At 47.8% G+C, this 14,558-nt stretch overlaps 1 protein-coding gene across 2 annotated transcripts in view; it reads right to left on the bottom strand.

Moving 5' to 3' along the window:
• The window catches only part of CLPB (ClpB family mitochondrial disaggregase), a 148,416-nt gene extending 134,156 nt beyond the window's left edge, over window positions 1-14,260 (bottom strand). For both annotated transcript variants that reach the window (XM_017894472.1, XM_017894473.1), the window contains exons 1-2: window positions 13,648-14,260; window positions 9,955-10,006 (exon numbers count right to left, since the gene is read on the bottom strand). In XM_017894472.1, the coding sequence (XP_017749961.1) occupies window positions 9,955-10,006; window positions 13,648-14,050 (455 nt within the window). In that variant the 5' untranslated portion in view covers window positions 14,051-14,260. The remainder of the gene's footprint in view (window positions 1-9,954; window positions 10,007-13,647) is intronic.
• Between the last annotated feature and the right edge of the window lie 298 nt (window positions 14,261-14,558).

The raw sequence follows: 14,558 nt of genomic DNA, 5'->3' as shown, positions 1-14,558 counted from the left end.
CCTGTAATTCTAGTTACTCAGGACATGGTGCCCTGCATTTGCATATTAAAATGCTAGGGTGGGAGGGCAGCTTTTTTGCAGGGTACATGAATGACATGCCTAGTCAAACCAATCCCTTGGGCCCTATGCAAATCAGATACCGCCTCCTCCAGCCTCCGTATATACCTGGCTGGTATCCATGACAGGTTGGGTTCCCTCTCTTGGCTTTGGAGACCCCCTCCCTCTGTCTCTGTACAGGGGAGCTTCTTCCTTCTCCCTTCCTTCTTGCCCCTTCTTGCCTATTAAACTCTCCGCTCCTTAAAACCAATCCACATGTGTCCGTGCCGTCTCATCTAATTCAACATGAGACAGGAGCCCTGGTGTCCCTCCACTCATCAGAGCCGTATCACTGGGGGATCAGGGAAGGCTTTCAGGAAGATGTGACAGTGATGACCGAAGGATGAGGAATTTTCCAGACAAGGAGTCACGTGCCTGAAATGCTCACAAGATCCTGGGAGAGTGATCAGACAAGTAATATCAAAGATATTTTACAGTGGAGGCTCCCGAGGAAACTGAGAGACTAGCCTAAGGCCACACAGGGCTGGCTGGGCTCCTTTTCAGTGGCATGACTTGTCCCTCCAGGCCCACTGCGTTAGGCCCTGGCTGTTCTCTGCTCATGGCCAACTGTCTGCCTCCGCAGGGCTTCTGGGCAGTTGACCAGCTGCTCCCACAACTCACCAACCCATGAAGTTATAGAGAAGCTGCTAATCCAGTCTTTCCCAATTGCCTTCCATCACCTGGGAACAAGCAATCAGAGCCACAGCAAGCCACATACCCCAGAAAAGAAGCCAGGCCCTGGGCCATTCTGTAGAACTGCTTGACAGGTACAAGGTCTACTTGAGCAAACCTAGGGTTTCAGTGTGTGATCTGGACCCTTCCAGAAGGACTCAGTTTTCTCTGAACACTAGAGAACTGTATTTAAAAGTTACCAGTGGGGACCCCATGAACAAGACTTGGAAACTAAGACTTAGGGAAGTTCAGTGACTTATTAATTGGTCACATAGCTTGTTATAACTATGTCAAAAGTAGAAACGAGGTCTTTTAATTCTAAAACTCTTGCATTCTTTCTGTAACATTATGCAGCCTTTCCAAAATCCTGGAAAGGCATTCAAAAAACCTGTGTATACCCTAGCATTCAAAAAACTGTGTGAGGATCTTCAGAAGCTCTCACTATAAGTATCAAATTACAGGAGTGATGCCCTTGAGGCCTTGACCTTTGGTCTAGGATAAAGCTTTTGTTTCAATCCACTGCAAGCCACAAGGATATTTACATACTTCCTGATTAAGAGAGCTGGATGTTTTGGTTGCTCTGATGCCAGCATTAATATCTTCCCATCCAGCCAAAAGGATACAACAATCAATAAACAGACAGCCTCTCTGAGGCCCCGAGACAGCCAAATGTATTTAACAGCCAGGGTTTTGTTAATTAGATAAAAATCCCTGGATCAATGTGCAGGACATTTACCTATGCTGTAGCTAAGCACATTCTGGACACCTCAATCCTGGCACATGGACAGCAAGTGCCTCAAGCCCCAAGCTGGGGCATCCAGGGACAAGAACCAAACCAAGCCATCAATGCAAAGCTAGAAGAAATATGTTTACCCCTCAACAAAGCCCAACCCTTTCTTTTTTCCTGAACTGTAAACCAAATCAGATTTTTTTTCCCCAAAGCCGTCTAGTAAACCAGCTTGGGCTAGCATGAAGTTATTTGTTTTCTAAAGCCATAAAACCAGAAATCAAAGCAGGACACCAAAAGAATCTCCTACATGATAATTTAAGAGGCAACATGGTGCATATAGCGGGAAGTCAGAAGGATCCAGAGGTTCTACTGCCTAATTGACGTTTCCACTGGCATGTTAAATTCAGCATGTTTAAAACTGAACTCACCATCTTTCCCCCCAAACCCAGTGTTCCTCAGGGATCCACATCTCAGTGAATGGTAAGAGCATCTACACAGATGATCGAGCCAGAAAACTGAAATTCGTTAAGACCCTCTTCTCCCTAATCAGCCACATTCAATTCTATTCATTCATTTATTGAACACTTACTGTGTGGCAGGCACTGTGCCAGGCACTGTCCTAACCGCCACCAAGTCCTATCGAGCTTACTTCCTCCCCCTCTGCTGCTGACATCTTAGTCCACGTCACATCTTCTCTCACCTGGACTACTCCAGCTGCTTTTCAACCAGTCTTCCAGCATCCACCACAGATCTCTACCAATCTGTTCTCTACCAAACAACCAGAATGATCTTTTAAAACTGCAGATCTATATCATGTCACAATGTATACCTGTTAGTCTTTCTCACACATACACATACTGGCTGAAAATTCCTCAGTGGTTGCCCATGCTCTTAGGACAAAAATAAAAACTGTTACCATGGCCTACAGACCCAGTGTGGTATGGTCCCTGCTTAACTCTCCAACTTCATTTGACACAACTCTCCCCCTTGCTTTCTAGGGTCCAGCCTTATTGGCCTTCTCTCAATTCCTCAATTTCTCCACATCTTTGACTCAAGACCTTCCACCTGCTATTCCCTCTAACTGAACTGAACTGTCTTCCGCCTTTCTCTTCATCCTTAAGAGTTCACTTCAATCTCGTTTACACAGAGGTTTTGATCTAGGACTTTGTTCTCTAGAACTGAGAGCAATACATGTCTGCTGTTCATAAACCACCCAACCTGTGGTATGCTGTTATAGCAGCCCAAACAGACAAAGACAGTGGCCTTCGGTGACTAGCTTCTTTCACTTAGCATATTTTCAGGGTTCATCCGTGTTGTAGCATGCTATCAGTACCTCCTTCGAATTGATGAATAATATTCTGATGTACTGTTCTACCATATTTTTATGCAAAATGTATCACGTCCAGAGAGACCTGAGTATAGGACTCAGCCATGACCCCACACCCCTGCCCCATGCTTGGGGGCAACTGTTTAAAGCCATTTTCTTCTTTCTTTTCTCCCCTGTAGTTTCCTAACTAGCTGCCTCACCCATTACTTTCCTGTTGTTCCTGGAATATGTGATACAAAGAACAATGTATAGCCCATCAATAGCTTATGTTATTTTAATGTAAATTATTGGTAAACAACTGAAAAAGTGCCTCTTCTGCGTGGTGGCTCAGGCCAATCCCAGCACTTTGGGAGGCTGAGGTGGGCAGATCACTTGAGGTCAGGAGTTCGACATCAGTCTGGCCAACATGGTGAAACCCCATCTCTACTTAAAAAAAACAAAAATACACAAAACTTAGCCAGGTGTGGTGGTGTGTGCCTGTAATTCCAGCTACTCGGGAGGTTGAGGTATGAGAATCGCTTGAACTCAGGAGGCAGAGGTTGCAATGAGCTGAGATCACGCCACTGCACTCCAGACGGGTGACGGACTGAGATTCTGTCTCAAAAACAAAGAAAGGGCTGGGCGTGGTGACTCACACCTGTAATCCCAGTACTTTGGGAGGCCGAGACGGGCGGATCACGAGGTCAGGAAATCGAGACCATCCTGGCTTACACGGTGAAACCCCGTCTCTACTAAAAATGCAAAAAACTAGCCAGGCGTGGCAGCGGGCGCCTGTAGTCCCAGCTACTTGGGAGGCTGAGGCAGGAGAATGGCGTGAACCCAGGAGGCGGAGTTTGCAGTGAGCTGAGATCGCACCACTGCATTCCAGCCTGGGAAACTGAGCGAGACTCCGTCTCAAAAAAACAAAACAAAACAAAGAAAGTTCCTCTTGTTTTCCCTTTAAAAACCCACTTGCAACTGTTGCTAATCTGGAGCACATATTTATGGCAACTTGAATCTAGACTCCTGGGTTGCAGTCCCCAAACTTGGCCCCAATAAACTCTTTCTACTAATTTTGCTTTAGTTTTTTCCTTTAGGTTCACATTTCCACTTTTTGGCTAATATGAATAATGCTGCTATGAACACTCATGTATACGAGTGTTCATGTTTTCCTTTCTCTGGGGCATATTCCTAGAGTGGACTTCCTGGGTCTTATGGTAACTCCTGTTAAACATTTTGAGGAACTATCAAACTGTTTTCCAAAACGGCTACACCATTTCACATGCCTACCAGCAATGTATGAGGGTTCCAATGTCTCCACATCTTCACCAACACTTAACTTACTCTTATTAGCTTTTTTATTATAGCCATCCTAATGGTATCAGGTTTTGATGCGAATTTCCTAACAAGGGTTGAGCATGTTTTCAACTGCTTATTGGTCATTTGTGTATTTTCTTTGAAGAAATATCTATTCAAATACTTTGTCCTTTTTTTTTTTTTTAAGAGACAGGGTCTCACTCTGTTGCACAGGCTGGAGGGCGGTGGTGTAATCACAGTTCACTATAACCTCCAACTCCCAGGCTCAAATGATGCTCCCGCCTCAGCCTCCCAAGTAGCTAGGACTACAAGCACATGCCACCACATCCGGCTAATTTTTTTTTTTCTCTTTGAGGCAGAGTCTTGCTACATTGTCCAGGTTGGTCTCAAATTCCTGGCCTCAAGTGATCCTCCTGCCTCTCAGGCTCCCAACCATGGCCAGCCCAATTTTAAATTACCTTTTACTGTTAAGTTGTTAAGAGTTCTTTATGTATTCTGGATGTAAGTCCCTTATCAGATACATGATTTGCAAATTATTCTCCCATTCTGTGAGAGTCTTTTCACTTTCTTGATGGTGTCCTTTGAAGCATCAAAGTTTTAAATTTTGATAAAGTCCAATTTTTTTTCTTTCATTGCTTGTGTTTTGGAGCCACATCTAAGAAAGCTTTGCCCAACCCAAGGTACAAAGATTTACTCCTATGTTTTCTTCTAAGAATTTTATAGTTTTACTCTTACATTTAAGTCCATGAACCACTTTGAGTTCATTTTTATGTATGGCATTAGATAAGGGTCCAACTGTGTTCGACATCCAGTCGACCCAGCATCATTTGTTGAGAAGACAAATTGTACTTCGCTTTGAAGTACATAATTATAGTTGCATAATTAGTCATCTGACTCCTAGTTGGACTGTGCCAAGAGGGCAGGGATTGCGCCAGTCTTGTTCATTACTGTTATCTGCCACATTCAGCCCAATGCCTAGTTCCGAATATGCACTCATAAGTATTGGCTGAATGAATCAATCATTTTGTTATTAGTAGCAATGACTCTGCCACTCTGTGGGGTTAGGTATTACCATTTTCATGTTAGTTGAAAGGTAGGTAATTTGTCCCTTGTTTCACTGGCTCTCAATGTTTGACTCATGTCCTTCTTTCTCACCAGAGGGCACACGAGCTCCTCCAGGGCAGGGACTGTTTCTCCTTCCTCATTTTGTTGCCACCCTCCTCCTCCAAACTCAGCTCAGGGCTAGGCACAAAGCACAGGCTGGACAGATGGGCGACTGAGGAACAAACAGAGAGTCAATCAATGTTCTCCACAACCAGGTCCCTACCTATCTCCAGTCCCTCCTGGCCTCAGACTGTGATCCGGCAACACAGAACAGCAAGTGACTTCCCCTCCTGCACACCCCCCAGGCCGCTCCTTGCCTTGTGCTACCACATATGCTACCCTTTTTGCCCGGAATGCCTTCCCCTTCTATTTCCAAAGCCCAACTGATATTTTAAGTCTATGACCAGGTGTCATTTCCTCTAGAAGGCTTTCTCAGATCCCCCAGGCTGTTTGTCCTCTGGTCTCCTACAGCCCCTGTAGTTTCCTGTCTCACAGCATTGACCACCCTACTGCCACAGCTTACCCCTGACTCTGTCATCATGGGCAGGAATCATCCCTGCTCAAGTGTTCCCTGTGTCAAGCAGAGGACTCAGGATAGGGCAGATGCTCTTTGTCAAATGAACAAATAAATCCTGGAGAAAAAGAGCAGGCAGTCTGAGGCCCAAGACTGATCTCACCAGGCTTCCTTTATTAGACAGCTTGGGCTGATGAACAACTGAGGGAAGCACTCAGCAGAGGCCTAGCCCCCTGCCGGGAGAAGGGAGGGGGTAGGGGTGTTGCCTTTCACCCAGTTAGTCCTGAAGGAAATGTGATCTCCACTGGGAGAACAGGAGGCCTCACTTTTCCCAGTCCCAGTCCTCACAACTCCTCGGCCTGAGCCTGGACAGATGTGCCTCCAGTCTGCCTTGTGCCCTAGGTTTCGGGTGAGCAGTTCCTCAGGCTCAGGTTTGGGGTAAGCACAGGAGCAGGACCACCTGCTCACACTGCTGACAGGTAGGAGGCCAGGCTTCCACTTCTGAGGAGCCAGAGATGGATGAACTTAAGTGCCTCAGGGGAGAAGGGAGAAAATGGATGTTACACAGGGAGGGAGGAAGGAGAAGAGACCTGGCCTCCCTCTGATATAGCCAAGGGAAGTGTGAAAGTAAGACTCTGGACTGCTTACTTCAGGTACACTGAAAAGTCAATAAAAAGCAAAGAAAGAGTCACAAAAAAACAAGTAAGTGCCACTGTGCTGTGGAACAGGGTAAAAGACGGCAGAAAACGCAACCTTGTCCCTGCCCTTCAGGAGGCACACAATCCAGCAGTTTCAGATGAAACACAGTCCACAGACTTCTTCATATAAAGACCAGTGTGGCAAGTGGCATTCAGCTCCACTTCTCCAACCTGACCTCCAGCTTTTCTTCCACAAAAGGAGCTCCCTCCTGTGACAAACTGCCATGGCCCTTCCTAGATGACCCTCGTACTCTCCCAGACCAGAAGGAAGGTATAGGATGAAAGTGGGGGGAAAGGGGCAAATGAAGATGAGATCACACCCAGCTGGGAGGAATCCAAGAAGGCTCTGTAAGGAAAGCAGCACTAGAGCTTTGAAAGGTGTAAGCAGAGGATAATGAACACACAGGGCAGAGGGCCATCTGTGTGGAGGACCCGCATCCAAGGCCCACGGACTGAAGATTCCAGGGTGTCCTTGAAGAAGATCGAGCACCTCCCCCTTTGGAGCAGAAGAGCCTTAGGCTTCTGCCCTTCACTATCCAGAACTTTCCCAAGACTCTGGGGCTAAGGACAGGAGCTGGGGGAGGTCAAGTAGAGACAGGCACAGTACAGAGCCCCAGAGAGGTCAAGTGGGGAAGAAGGGTAAAGGACAATATTATTTACGAGGTCTGAGTTTTGTTCTAAATACTGCTATCATTGACCATACCAATCATATACACGGTGACCCAATCATGTGTAACCTACAGTCATGCACTACACAATGATGCGTTGGTTAACAATAGACTGCATTTAGGATGTGGTCCTATAAGATTATAGTGAAGCTGAAAAATTCCTATCCCCTTGTAACACTGTAACTGTCTCAACATCACAGTGCAACGAATTACCTTTTCTGTATTTAGATATGTCTAGATACACAAATACTTACCATCGTGTTAGAATTGCCTACAGTATTCAGGACAATAATGTGCTATACAGATTCCTAACCCAGGAGCAACAGGCTATACCATACATAGATTAGGTGTGTGGGCTATTACCATTTAGGTTTGGGTATACTCTATGATGTTCACACAGTAATGAAATTGCACTACTCAGAATGTGTCCCTATTGTTAAGCAACGCATGACTGTATGTGTAAATTTAAAAAAGAAAAAATGAGCATGGGATTCTATCCTGCTATAGGCAGGTCTGTTGGGCAGAGCTAAGAGCCCAGGACACAGAGTAAGAAATAAAGAGCAGCAGGAACCACCTGTACAGAGTCTAGGGTACAGAAAGGCTGAATAAGGACCTGCTATAGGAATTCCAGAAAGTTTCCTTCTAGCAAGGATGGGCAGGCTCCCTCTACCCCCACCTGCAGTGCCCAGCAGAGGCCCACTCATGCTTTCATAATCAAGAACTGCTTTGGGGGAAGGGGAGGGAAGGATGTCTTCCTTCAGGCCTTCATCATCTTGAATCTTACTGAAACAGAAACAGCCTCCTAACAGATCGGCTCTCAGCCTTTCCCCAATACAGTCCATCCTTCATTCCTCTGCACGTCAGGCTTAATTGGGTCATTCCCCTGCTCAAAAACTTCCCACGTCTCCCCACTGTGTATAGAGTAAGAGTTCAAAACTCCTCACCCTGGGCATGGCAGGCCTTGCACATTCCAGCTTCTCTCAGACAACCTTCCCTCTTTCCTGACACCCTGTACAAATCCCACCTCAGGAGCATCAACATATTCTGCAGGCCCAGCAGCCAGCCAGCATCTGCTTCCCACCTTTGCTCAGCTTGCTCCCAGCTCTGTGGTCTTGTATGAGATGGGGACTGAGGGCAGGTCTGTGCCTTGCTCATCTCTGATGTCCTCACGTGGAGTGAAGGGAGATTCTGACAGGATCATCCTGACCAAGTGAGGTGGCACAAGAGGCGGCAGGAGAAAAGCAGGCTACAGCCTGGGGACACACGTGAAAAGCCCCCACAGACACTATCCACATGAGAATGAATGTTCAGAAAAATTGTCTGAATCACACATACACTGTTAAGTTCAATTACTTTCTGTATTTTGGAGATGAGTGTTTAACTGCTATTAGAAAAACATGTATTTGAAAGAACTAAATAATCAATGCTTGGCAGCTCAATGGAAAGGGTAGTGGCATCCCCTGGGGGATGGAAGAATGAATTCCCAACATTGCTGCTCTGCAAATGTACTGCCAAAAGGGGAAAGCCGCAGCCTGGCAGCCCTCAGCAGTAGCCAACAGGTGATTCCAGGGCCAGCAAGGGTCAGTTTCCATACCCGTACTCCCTTGCACTGCAGCAGCATGAAGCAAGGCACATCTGTTTCTGGAGGAACGAAGATGCCACACACAGCCTGCAGTTATGAATGGCTGTTATAACAACAGGATGACATCTGTGCTTGGCTTTTAAGATGCATCATTGCATGTTTATTAAACTATTGCTCCATCATATTTATTTGGCTACAAAACAACTCCCAGCCCATACTTCCAAAAGTGGTTTATTAAAAACTAAGGCTTGAACATTAATACTCAAAAGCACTCTTGAGAATCAATAATAATGCTGCAGATAAAATGAAAGAGAATCAAAGCGGTAAGTCTTGGTGGGGCCATGGCTGCCTTTCAACACTTTCTTGTATGTTCAGGAAGCTGAAGTGGGGAAGAACACTAAGGGCCTGGAGCACTGGGTGTGGAAATAGCCACCCCAAGACCTGACTTCTTGTCTAACATGCGGACATGATGGCAAGGAAGGGGGGTGTCCTGTGGCCACCTAGCTCTATATAAAGGGCCAAGAGAGGCCAAGGTTAGGCCCAGTGGGGGCCAGTAGTTTCAACAAGAATAAGACCTCTGCCCTTAACCAATAGCCCTGTAACTGATGCCCCATGCTGGCCCCAGTCTGAGCATCCATCCTGGACACAGACTCTGCCCTGCACCTGGCACTGGGTTGAGCCTAGTTGAATCTTGCCCTTGCCAAATAATAAGCCTCAAATTCAACCTCCCAGTGGTCAGTGGGGACTAGCTGAGCCAGGGAAGCTACAGAAATGCAGTCTGTCCCTGGGCAGAGCCAGGTATGGGCCCCTGGCCCTGAAGGCAGGCATTTCTAGCCCCAGACCTTCTGGCAGATGGTCTCTTCCAACTCCGTCCCAAATCCCCAAGCCTTTCCATAGATGGCCACCTGCAACCTGTCCAGTCAGCAAGCAGTAACACGTGGCCATCCCCAAGGAAATGAGAACAAATCAGAAGATTCAGAGAAGAACCCACAGGATGTGGGGGTTGGGGGGAGTCCAAACCAACCCAGTGAAGAACAAAATAGCTGAAGGATCCAGGGATGTTTGGGAGCTGACTTCCTACCGAAAATATCTAAGGGGTGATCTGGGTCAAGGGAGCCCAGGTGACTCTGTGACTACAAAGATGTCACAGGGGACAGTTCCCAGCTTAGGGTGAGGATTTCCTCTAAAGCAAAGTCATCATACAAGAAGAGGCTCGCCCTGCTCAGCCTCTCCTGTCAGGGAGAGCAAGGCCTGGGGTTCAACTCACCTGGTGACTTCTTGCACATTGTTGGCACGGGCAGCTTCCAACAGGGCTGCATCTGAAGCGAAAGGGGGTACTGGTCAGATCCGTGGCCAGGACACACCTGCCTCGGGACTGCATGGAGGGCCCACTAAGACAGTAGCAGTACTTTAGAAACATGGACTTTAACAAGCAAACTGATGCCACAATATATAATGAGAAAGCTAATCATTCCCTTCCCACATGGGTTAACAACCTGACTTCCACACCTTTCTACTACAGAGCCCAAACTCTTAACTCCTCTCATCATAGAGGGAACGCATGTCAACTGCTAGCACCACGTCTTGCCTATGGTAAATAGTGTGCTCTTCATAATCTATGAAGCTCTGCATAATATGTTTTATGTTCCTGTATGAGGTATTACTAACCATTCCCTGACCTTGTCCACTTTCTCCCTCAACTCTAGTTCTTCAACCCAGTTCTGAATCTTGATGTCAAAAGTCATAAACCCAAAGGGAAAGGTAGAATGAGGGGAGCAAGCAGGGTGCAGGTCTCTCTGAGGATGCAGAGGGCCTCAACTAGGAGTCTTTGAGATCTGGCTCCATTCCACTCCCACTACTCACCACGTGACCATGACAGCTCCTCTCCCTCTCAACCACAGCTTCTCTGACTGTAAAACACAGACAAAACTCCTTGCCCTGCCAGCTTCACAAGGATGTCAAGGAGATGAAATTACGGTTGAGACGTCTGCAAACTCCCCAGTGCTAAGCACAGGGAAGGGAGACCCAAAGCAGAGATTCTGGTTAGGAAACACCAAGCCTAGAAGAAAAGCAATGCTAGCTAAGTCAGTCTGGCCTGGTGTGGGCAGCCTGCAGGCTGTTGCCACCACCTTGTGGCCATAAAGAAAATTGGATTGACTCTGAAAAACTCAAAAGTCAACAGGAGAGGCACAAACAGCTCAATATCAGGTACATGGAACCCTCTGTGCCCAGCCTGGTTGTGAGCTACACTGCTGGGCACTGGACGGACTCATAGCCAGCCCTGACTCAGGGAAATCTCAGTCCAGCCAACAGACTCACCCATGAGCAAATGCACTGGAGTGGAGTGAAAGAGCAGGATCTGGAGACAGTCAGACCTGGGGTCTAGGCCGGCTCTGTCACGTATTTGCTGTATGACCTAGCACACTTATCTAACCTCCTGAGCCTGAGTTTCCTTATCTGTACAATACACCTTATCATGCATATGAAAGCCAGTCCTGTGATTCAGACACTGATGCCTGACAGGTCCTTTCTACTTACCTCACCAGATGTACCCAAAGCACATACCCAAGCATGGCTCAGACAGCCACCAGCTGGGAGGGGATCAAGAATTCCTTGGAGATGGCTGTATCCACTGTCCCCTCACTCTGCAGAAAAAAATGTGGCTTCTACAAGGTTACAGAGTGAGGAATGAGCTAAGAACCAGGGCCTCCTTGCTTCTAAAGGGGTTCAGTTTCTACCATGCTGCGCTGAGGGTCAAAACTCTAATTCAGGGGGACAGGGTAGCTGGCAAGTCAGTTCCAGCAGGAACTGTTCAGGGCTTTGACCATTATCTATTATACATAGAGCCTGGTATTCTTGCTGGAGTTCATAGGCCACAAAGTCCAGTTTGGAACCCTCAGGAACTTCTTAGGCAAGTCCTCACCAAATACACTGGACTCAGAACATTCCCTGCTCATGAACCTTCCATGACTCTTCACTGCCTACAGAAGAAATTCCAACACCTTCACCCACCCCACCCCTGACTGGCATCCAGGCCCCACTCCATCTGCTCTCATCTAATTCCAAAGACCTTATCTTCCAACCAAGCTGGCCACTCAGAAAGCCCCTGCTCACACCATGGTGCCCTGAAACTCTCATTTCCATTCCCTGAAGCCTTTGCATGGAATATAATCCAAGTCTCACACATTTACTGAGCACCTACTAAGTTCCAGACACTGTGATGCGCAAATGATGTCTAGGTATTAGGGAAAGTTGCTGGTATAACCTGAAAAAAAAGAGAAGATACATTTCCTGCTCTCATGGGGCTCACAAGGTCACTCTCCTTTTCATTTCTACTTCATCCTTCAGAACTCAAGTTCGAATTTCCCATCCTCTGGGGTCTTCAATACTCCAGGAAGGCTTTCCTGACCCTACTGGCCCTCTGATCCCCCAACAACACACAGCACCACTCACCAGCCCTACATTCCAACTGCCTGCACTATCCCCTTGACTGATTTTGTGTTAAGTTAGGACTTCCCACACACCTAGCCTAAAACTAGACGCACAGTGGGTACCCCCAAAAATGCTGGAAGTTACAGGATTACAGCATGCCTAAGCTAGATGTCCTTAGCGTCTATGTCAACACCCTCATTTTGTAGATGAGGAAACAGAAAACCACTGAGGAGAAGCAAAAGTCCAAATTCACAATGAGAGTTAGACACAGAACCAAAACAAGATCCCCAGTGTTGTCTCCCCCAGACCAAAGTCCTTCCTTTACAACTGGCCACATCAAACGAATGAAAGTCAAGGCACTCCCCCATTCTTGCTCCAAATTCTCAGAGCTTGGGGTGCACGGAATCTATGGACACCATGCCTCAGTCTGTCTTCTTGATGAATGACTAAGAACCTGAATGGCTGGATTCACATAGGTCATAAGTCTGGCTCTCTGTCCACTCTCTCAGCTGCTGCTTAGCTTCATGGATCCAGATGAGATGCTAATCAGGATCAGCCAGTCCCCCAGCAGTTGCCCTTGGGTCTCCAGGAATCCATCTTCCTTCTTCTGCCACCTATCCCACATGGCAAGATCACCTAACAGCATGTGAGACCAGACATAGCAAAATCCTAACACTGACAGACTCAGGCCGCTGAACTCCAAAAGGAATCAAAATAACAGTACTGTAAAAATGTTAAGAAATTATCCTTCACTACATAAATAAATTGGCCAGGAGCAGGGGCTCACACCCGTAATCCCAGCACTTCGGCAGGCCGAGACAGGTGGATCACGAGGTCAAGAGATCGAGACCGTCCTGACTAACAGCTAAAAAAAACACAAAAATTAGCTGGGCATGGCGGCCCACGCCTGTAGTCCCAGATACTAGGGAGGCTGAGGCGGGAGAATAGCTTGAACCCGGGAGGCAGAGGTTGCAGTGTGCCAAGATCGCGCCACTGCACTCCAGCCTGGCGACAGACAGAGACTCCATCTCAAAAATAAATAAATAAATAAATAAAGGTCAAGCTGGCATTAGAACCGAGTCAGGTTCTTCCTGACTCTGGTACGTTTGGTGACAGGGGGTTGGGGGGGCAGTTTGGCAACTTCTCTAAACTATTTAGAGGTTGCCCTTAGAACACCCCATAGTTTCCGTTTCCTGGAGAGCTCAGGAAGGAGGAGTTGGACCAGGCAGAATATGAGAAACATAAGGGGACCATGCTGTAATATTAGATGTTTAGTCCAATATCCCCATTGTACAGATGGATAAAATGATGCCCAGAGAGGGGAGGCGGATCTATGATAGATTATACAACTCCGAGGTGATGAGGTCTCTAGGGCAACACCCTACCCCTGTTACCAGATGATGTCTGAGTCCCTCCAAGACTTAGGCTCTAAAGATCTAAACCTATAAGCACCTCCCACCCTCCTAAGATACGAAGTTAGGACAATTTTCCCGCCTCTCCCTTCCTCAAATCCAGATCTCATAATCACCCTTGTTGGACGGACTCTTGCTGTAGCAATGAACAACCAGCGCTGCGGCCAGGGCCCACATGCCCAGTCCGGCCCTGTTGGGGACCCCGTTCCAGCTGTCCTGTCCTGGAAGTGTTTCTTCGGGCCCAAGAAGGCGTCCCCAAGTGGCAGCCGCGAGGCATTTGGTATCGAAGCGTCCTCCCTGGCGCCCCCCGGTGGCTGCCTCGCGTCCGGAGAACAAGGCCGGCGATGTTCCAGGGCGCCCCCCGGCGGCTGCCCTCAGCCACTGCGGCTCCCCGAGACTCCCAGTGGTCACATTCCGGTCGGAAGCACCTCCATGGCCCCGGAGCGTTGGGGACCTGAGCAGCCGGAGGAGTAGCCGTGGCGCCGGGGCTTTTCTCCTCAACACCAGGGACCCCAGCATCGTGACAGCTGCTTCGATAACCCCGTGGTGCCGGCCCCTGTGCTGGCCACGTCCAACATGGCTGCCGCGGCACGTTCGAAGACGCCGCGAACAGGGTGGAGTTGCGCACTACCTCACGGGAGGGGTAGTCCACAGCCCTAAGCCTTTTCTCAGCTGGAGAACAAATAAAATACGCTTCCCAGAAGGCTGTGGGATTACGTCACAATGACTGCGGACTTATAGGAACCCGGGGCATGTTGGGAAATAGAGTTCGGGTGAAGGGGCGTGGCGATTAGAGCTAAAGATTAGAATCCCACGACTTCTTTCCTAGTTTAGTTGAAGCACACGACACAATTTTTTTTTTTTTGAGACGAGTGTCGCTCTGTCGCACAGACTGAAGTGCGGTGCCGCAATATCTGCTCACTGCAACCTTCGTCTCCTGTGTTCAAGCAGTTCTCCTACTTCAGCCTCCGGAGTAGCTGGGATTATAGGCGCCCGCCACCACGCCCAGTTAATTTTTGTATTTTTA

This window comes from Rhinopithecus bieti, unplaced genomic scaffold, assembly GCF_001698545.2.
Source record: "Rhinopithecus bieti isolate Rb0 unplaced genomic scaffold, ASM169854v2 scaffold_21412, whole genome shotgun sequence".
In the NCBI taxonomy this organism is placed as follows: Eukaryota; Metazoa; Chordata; class Mammalia; order Primates; family Cercopithecidae; genus Rhinopithecus; species Rhinopithecus bieti.
The sequence above is the reverse complement of the archived record's forward strand: the minus strand, read 5'-3'. Positions and strand labels throughout refer to the sequence as shown.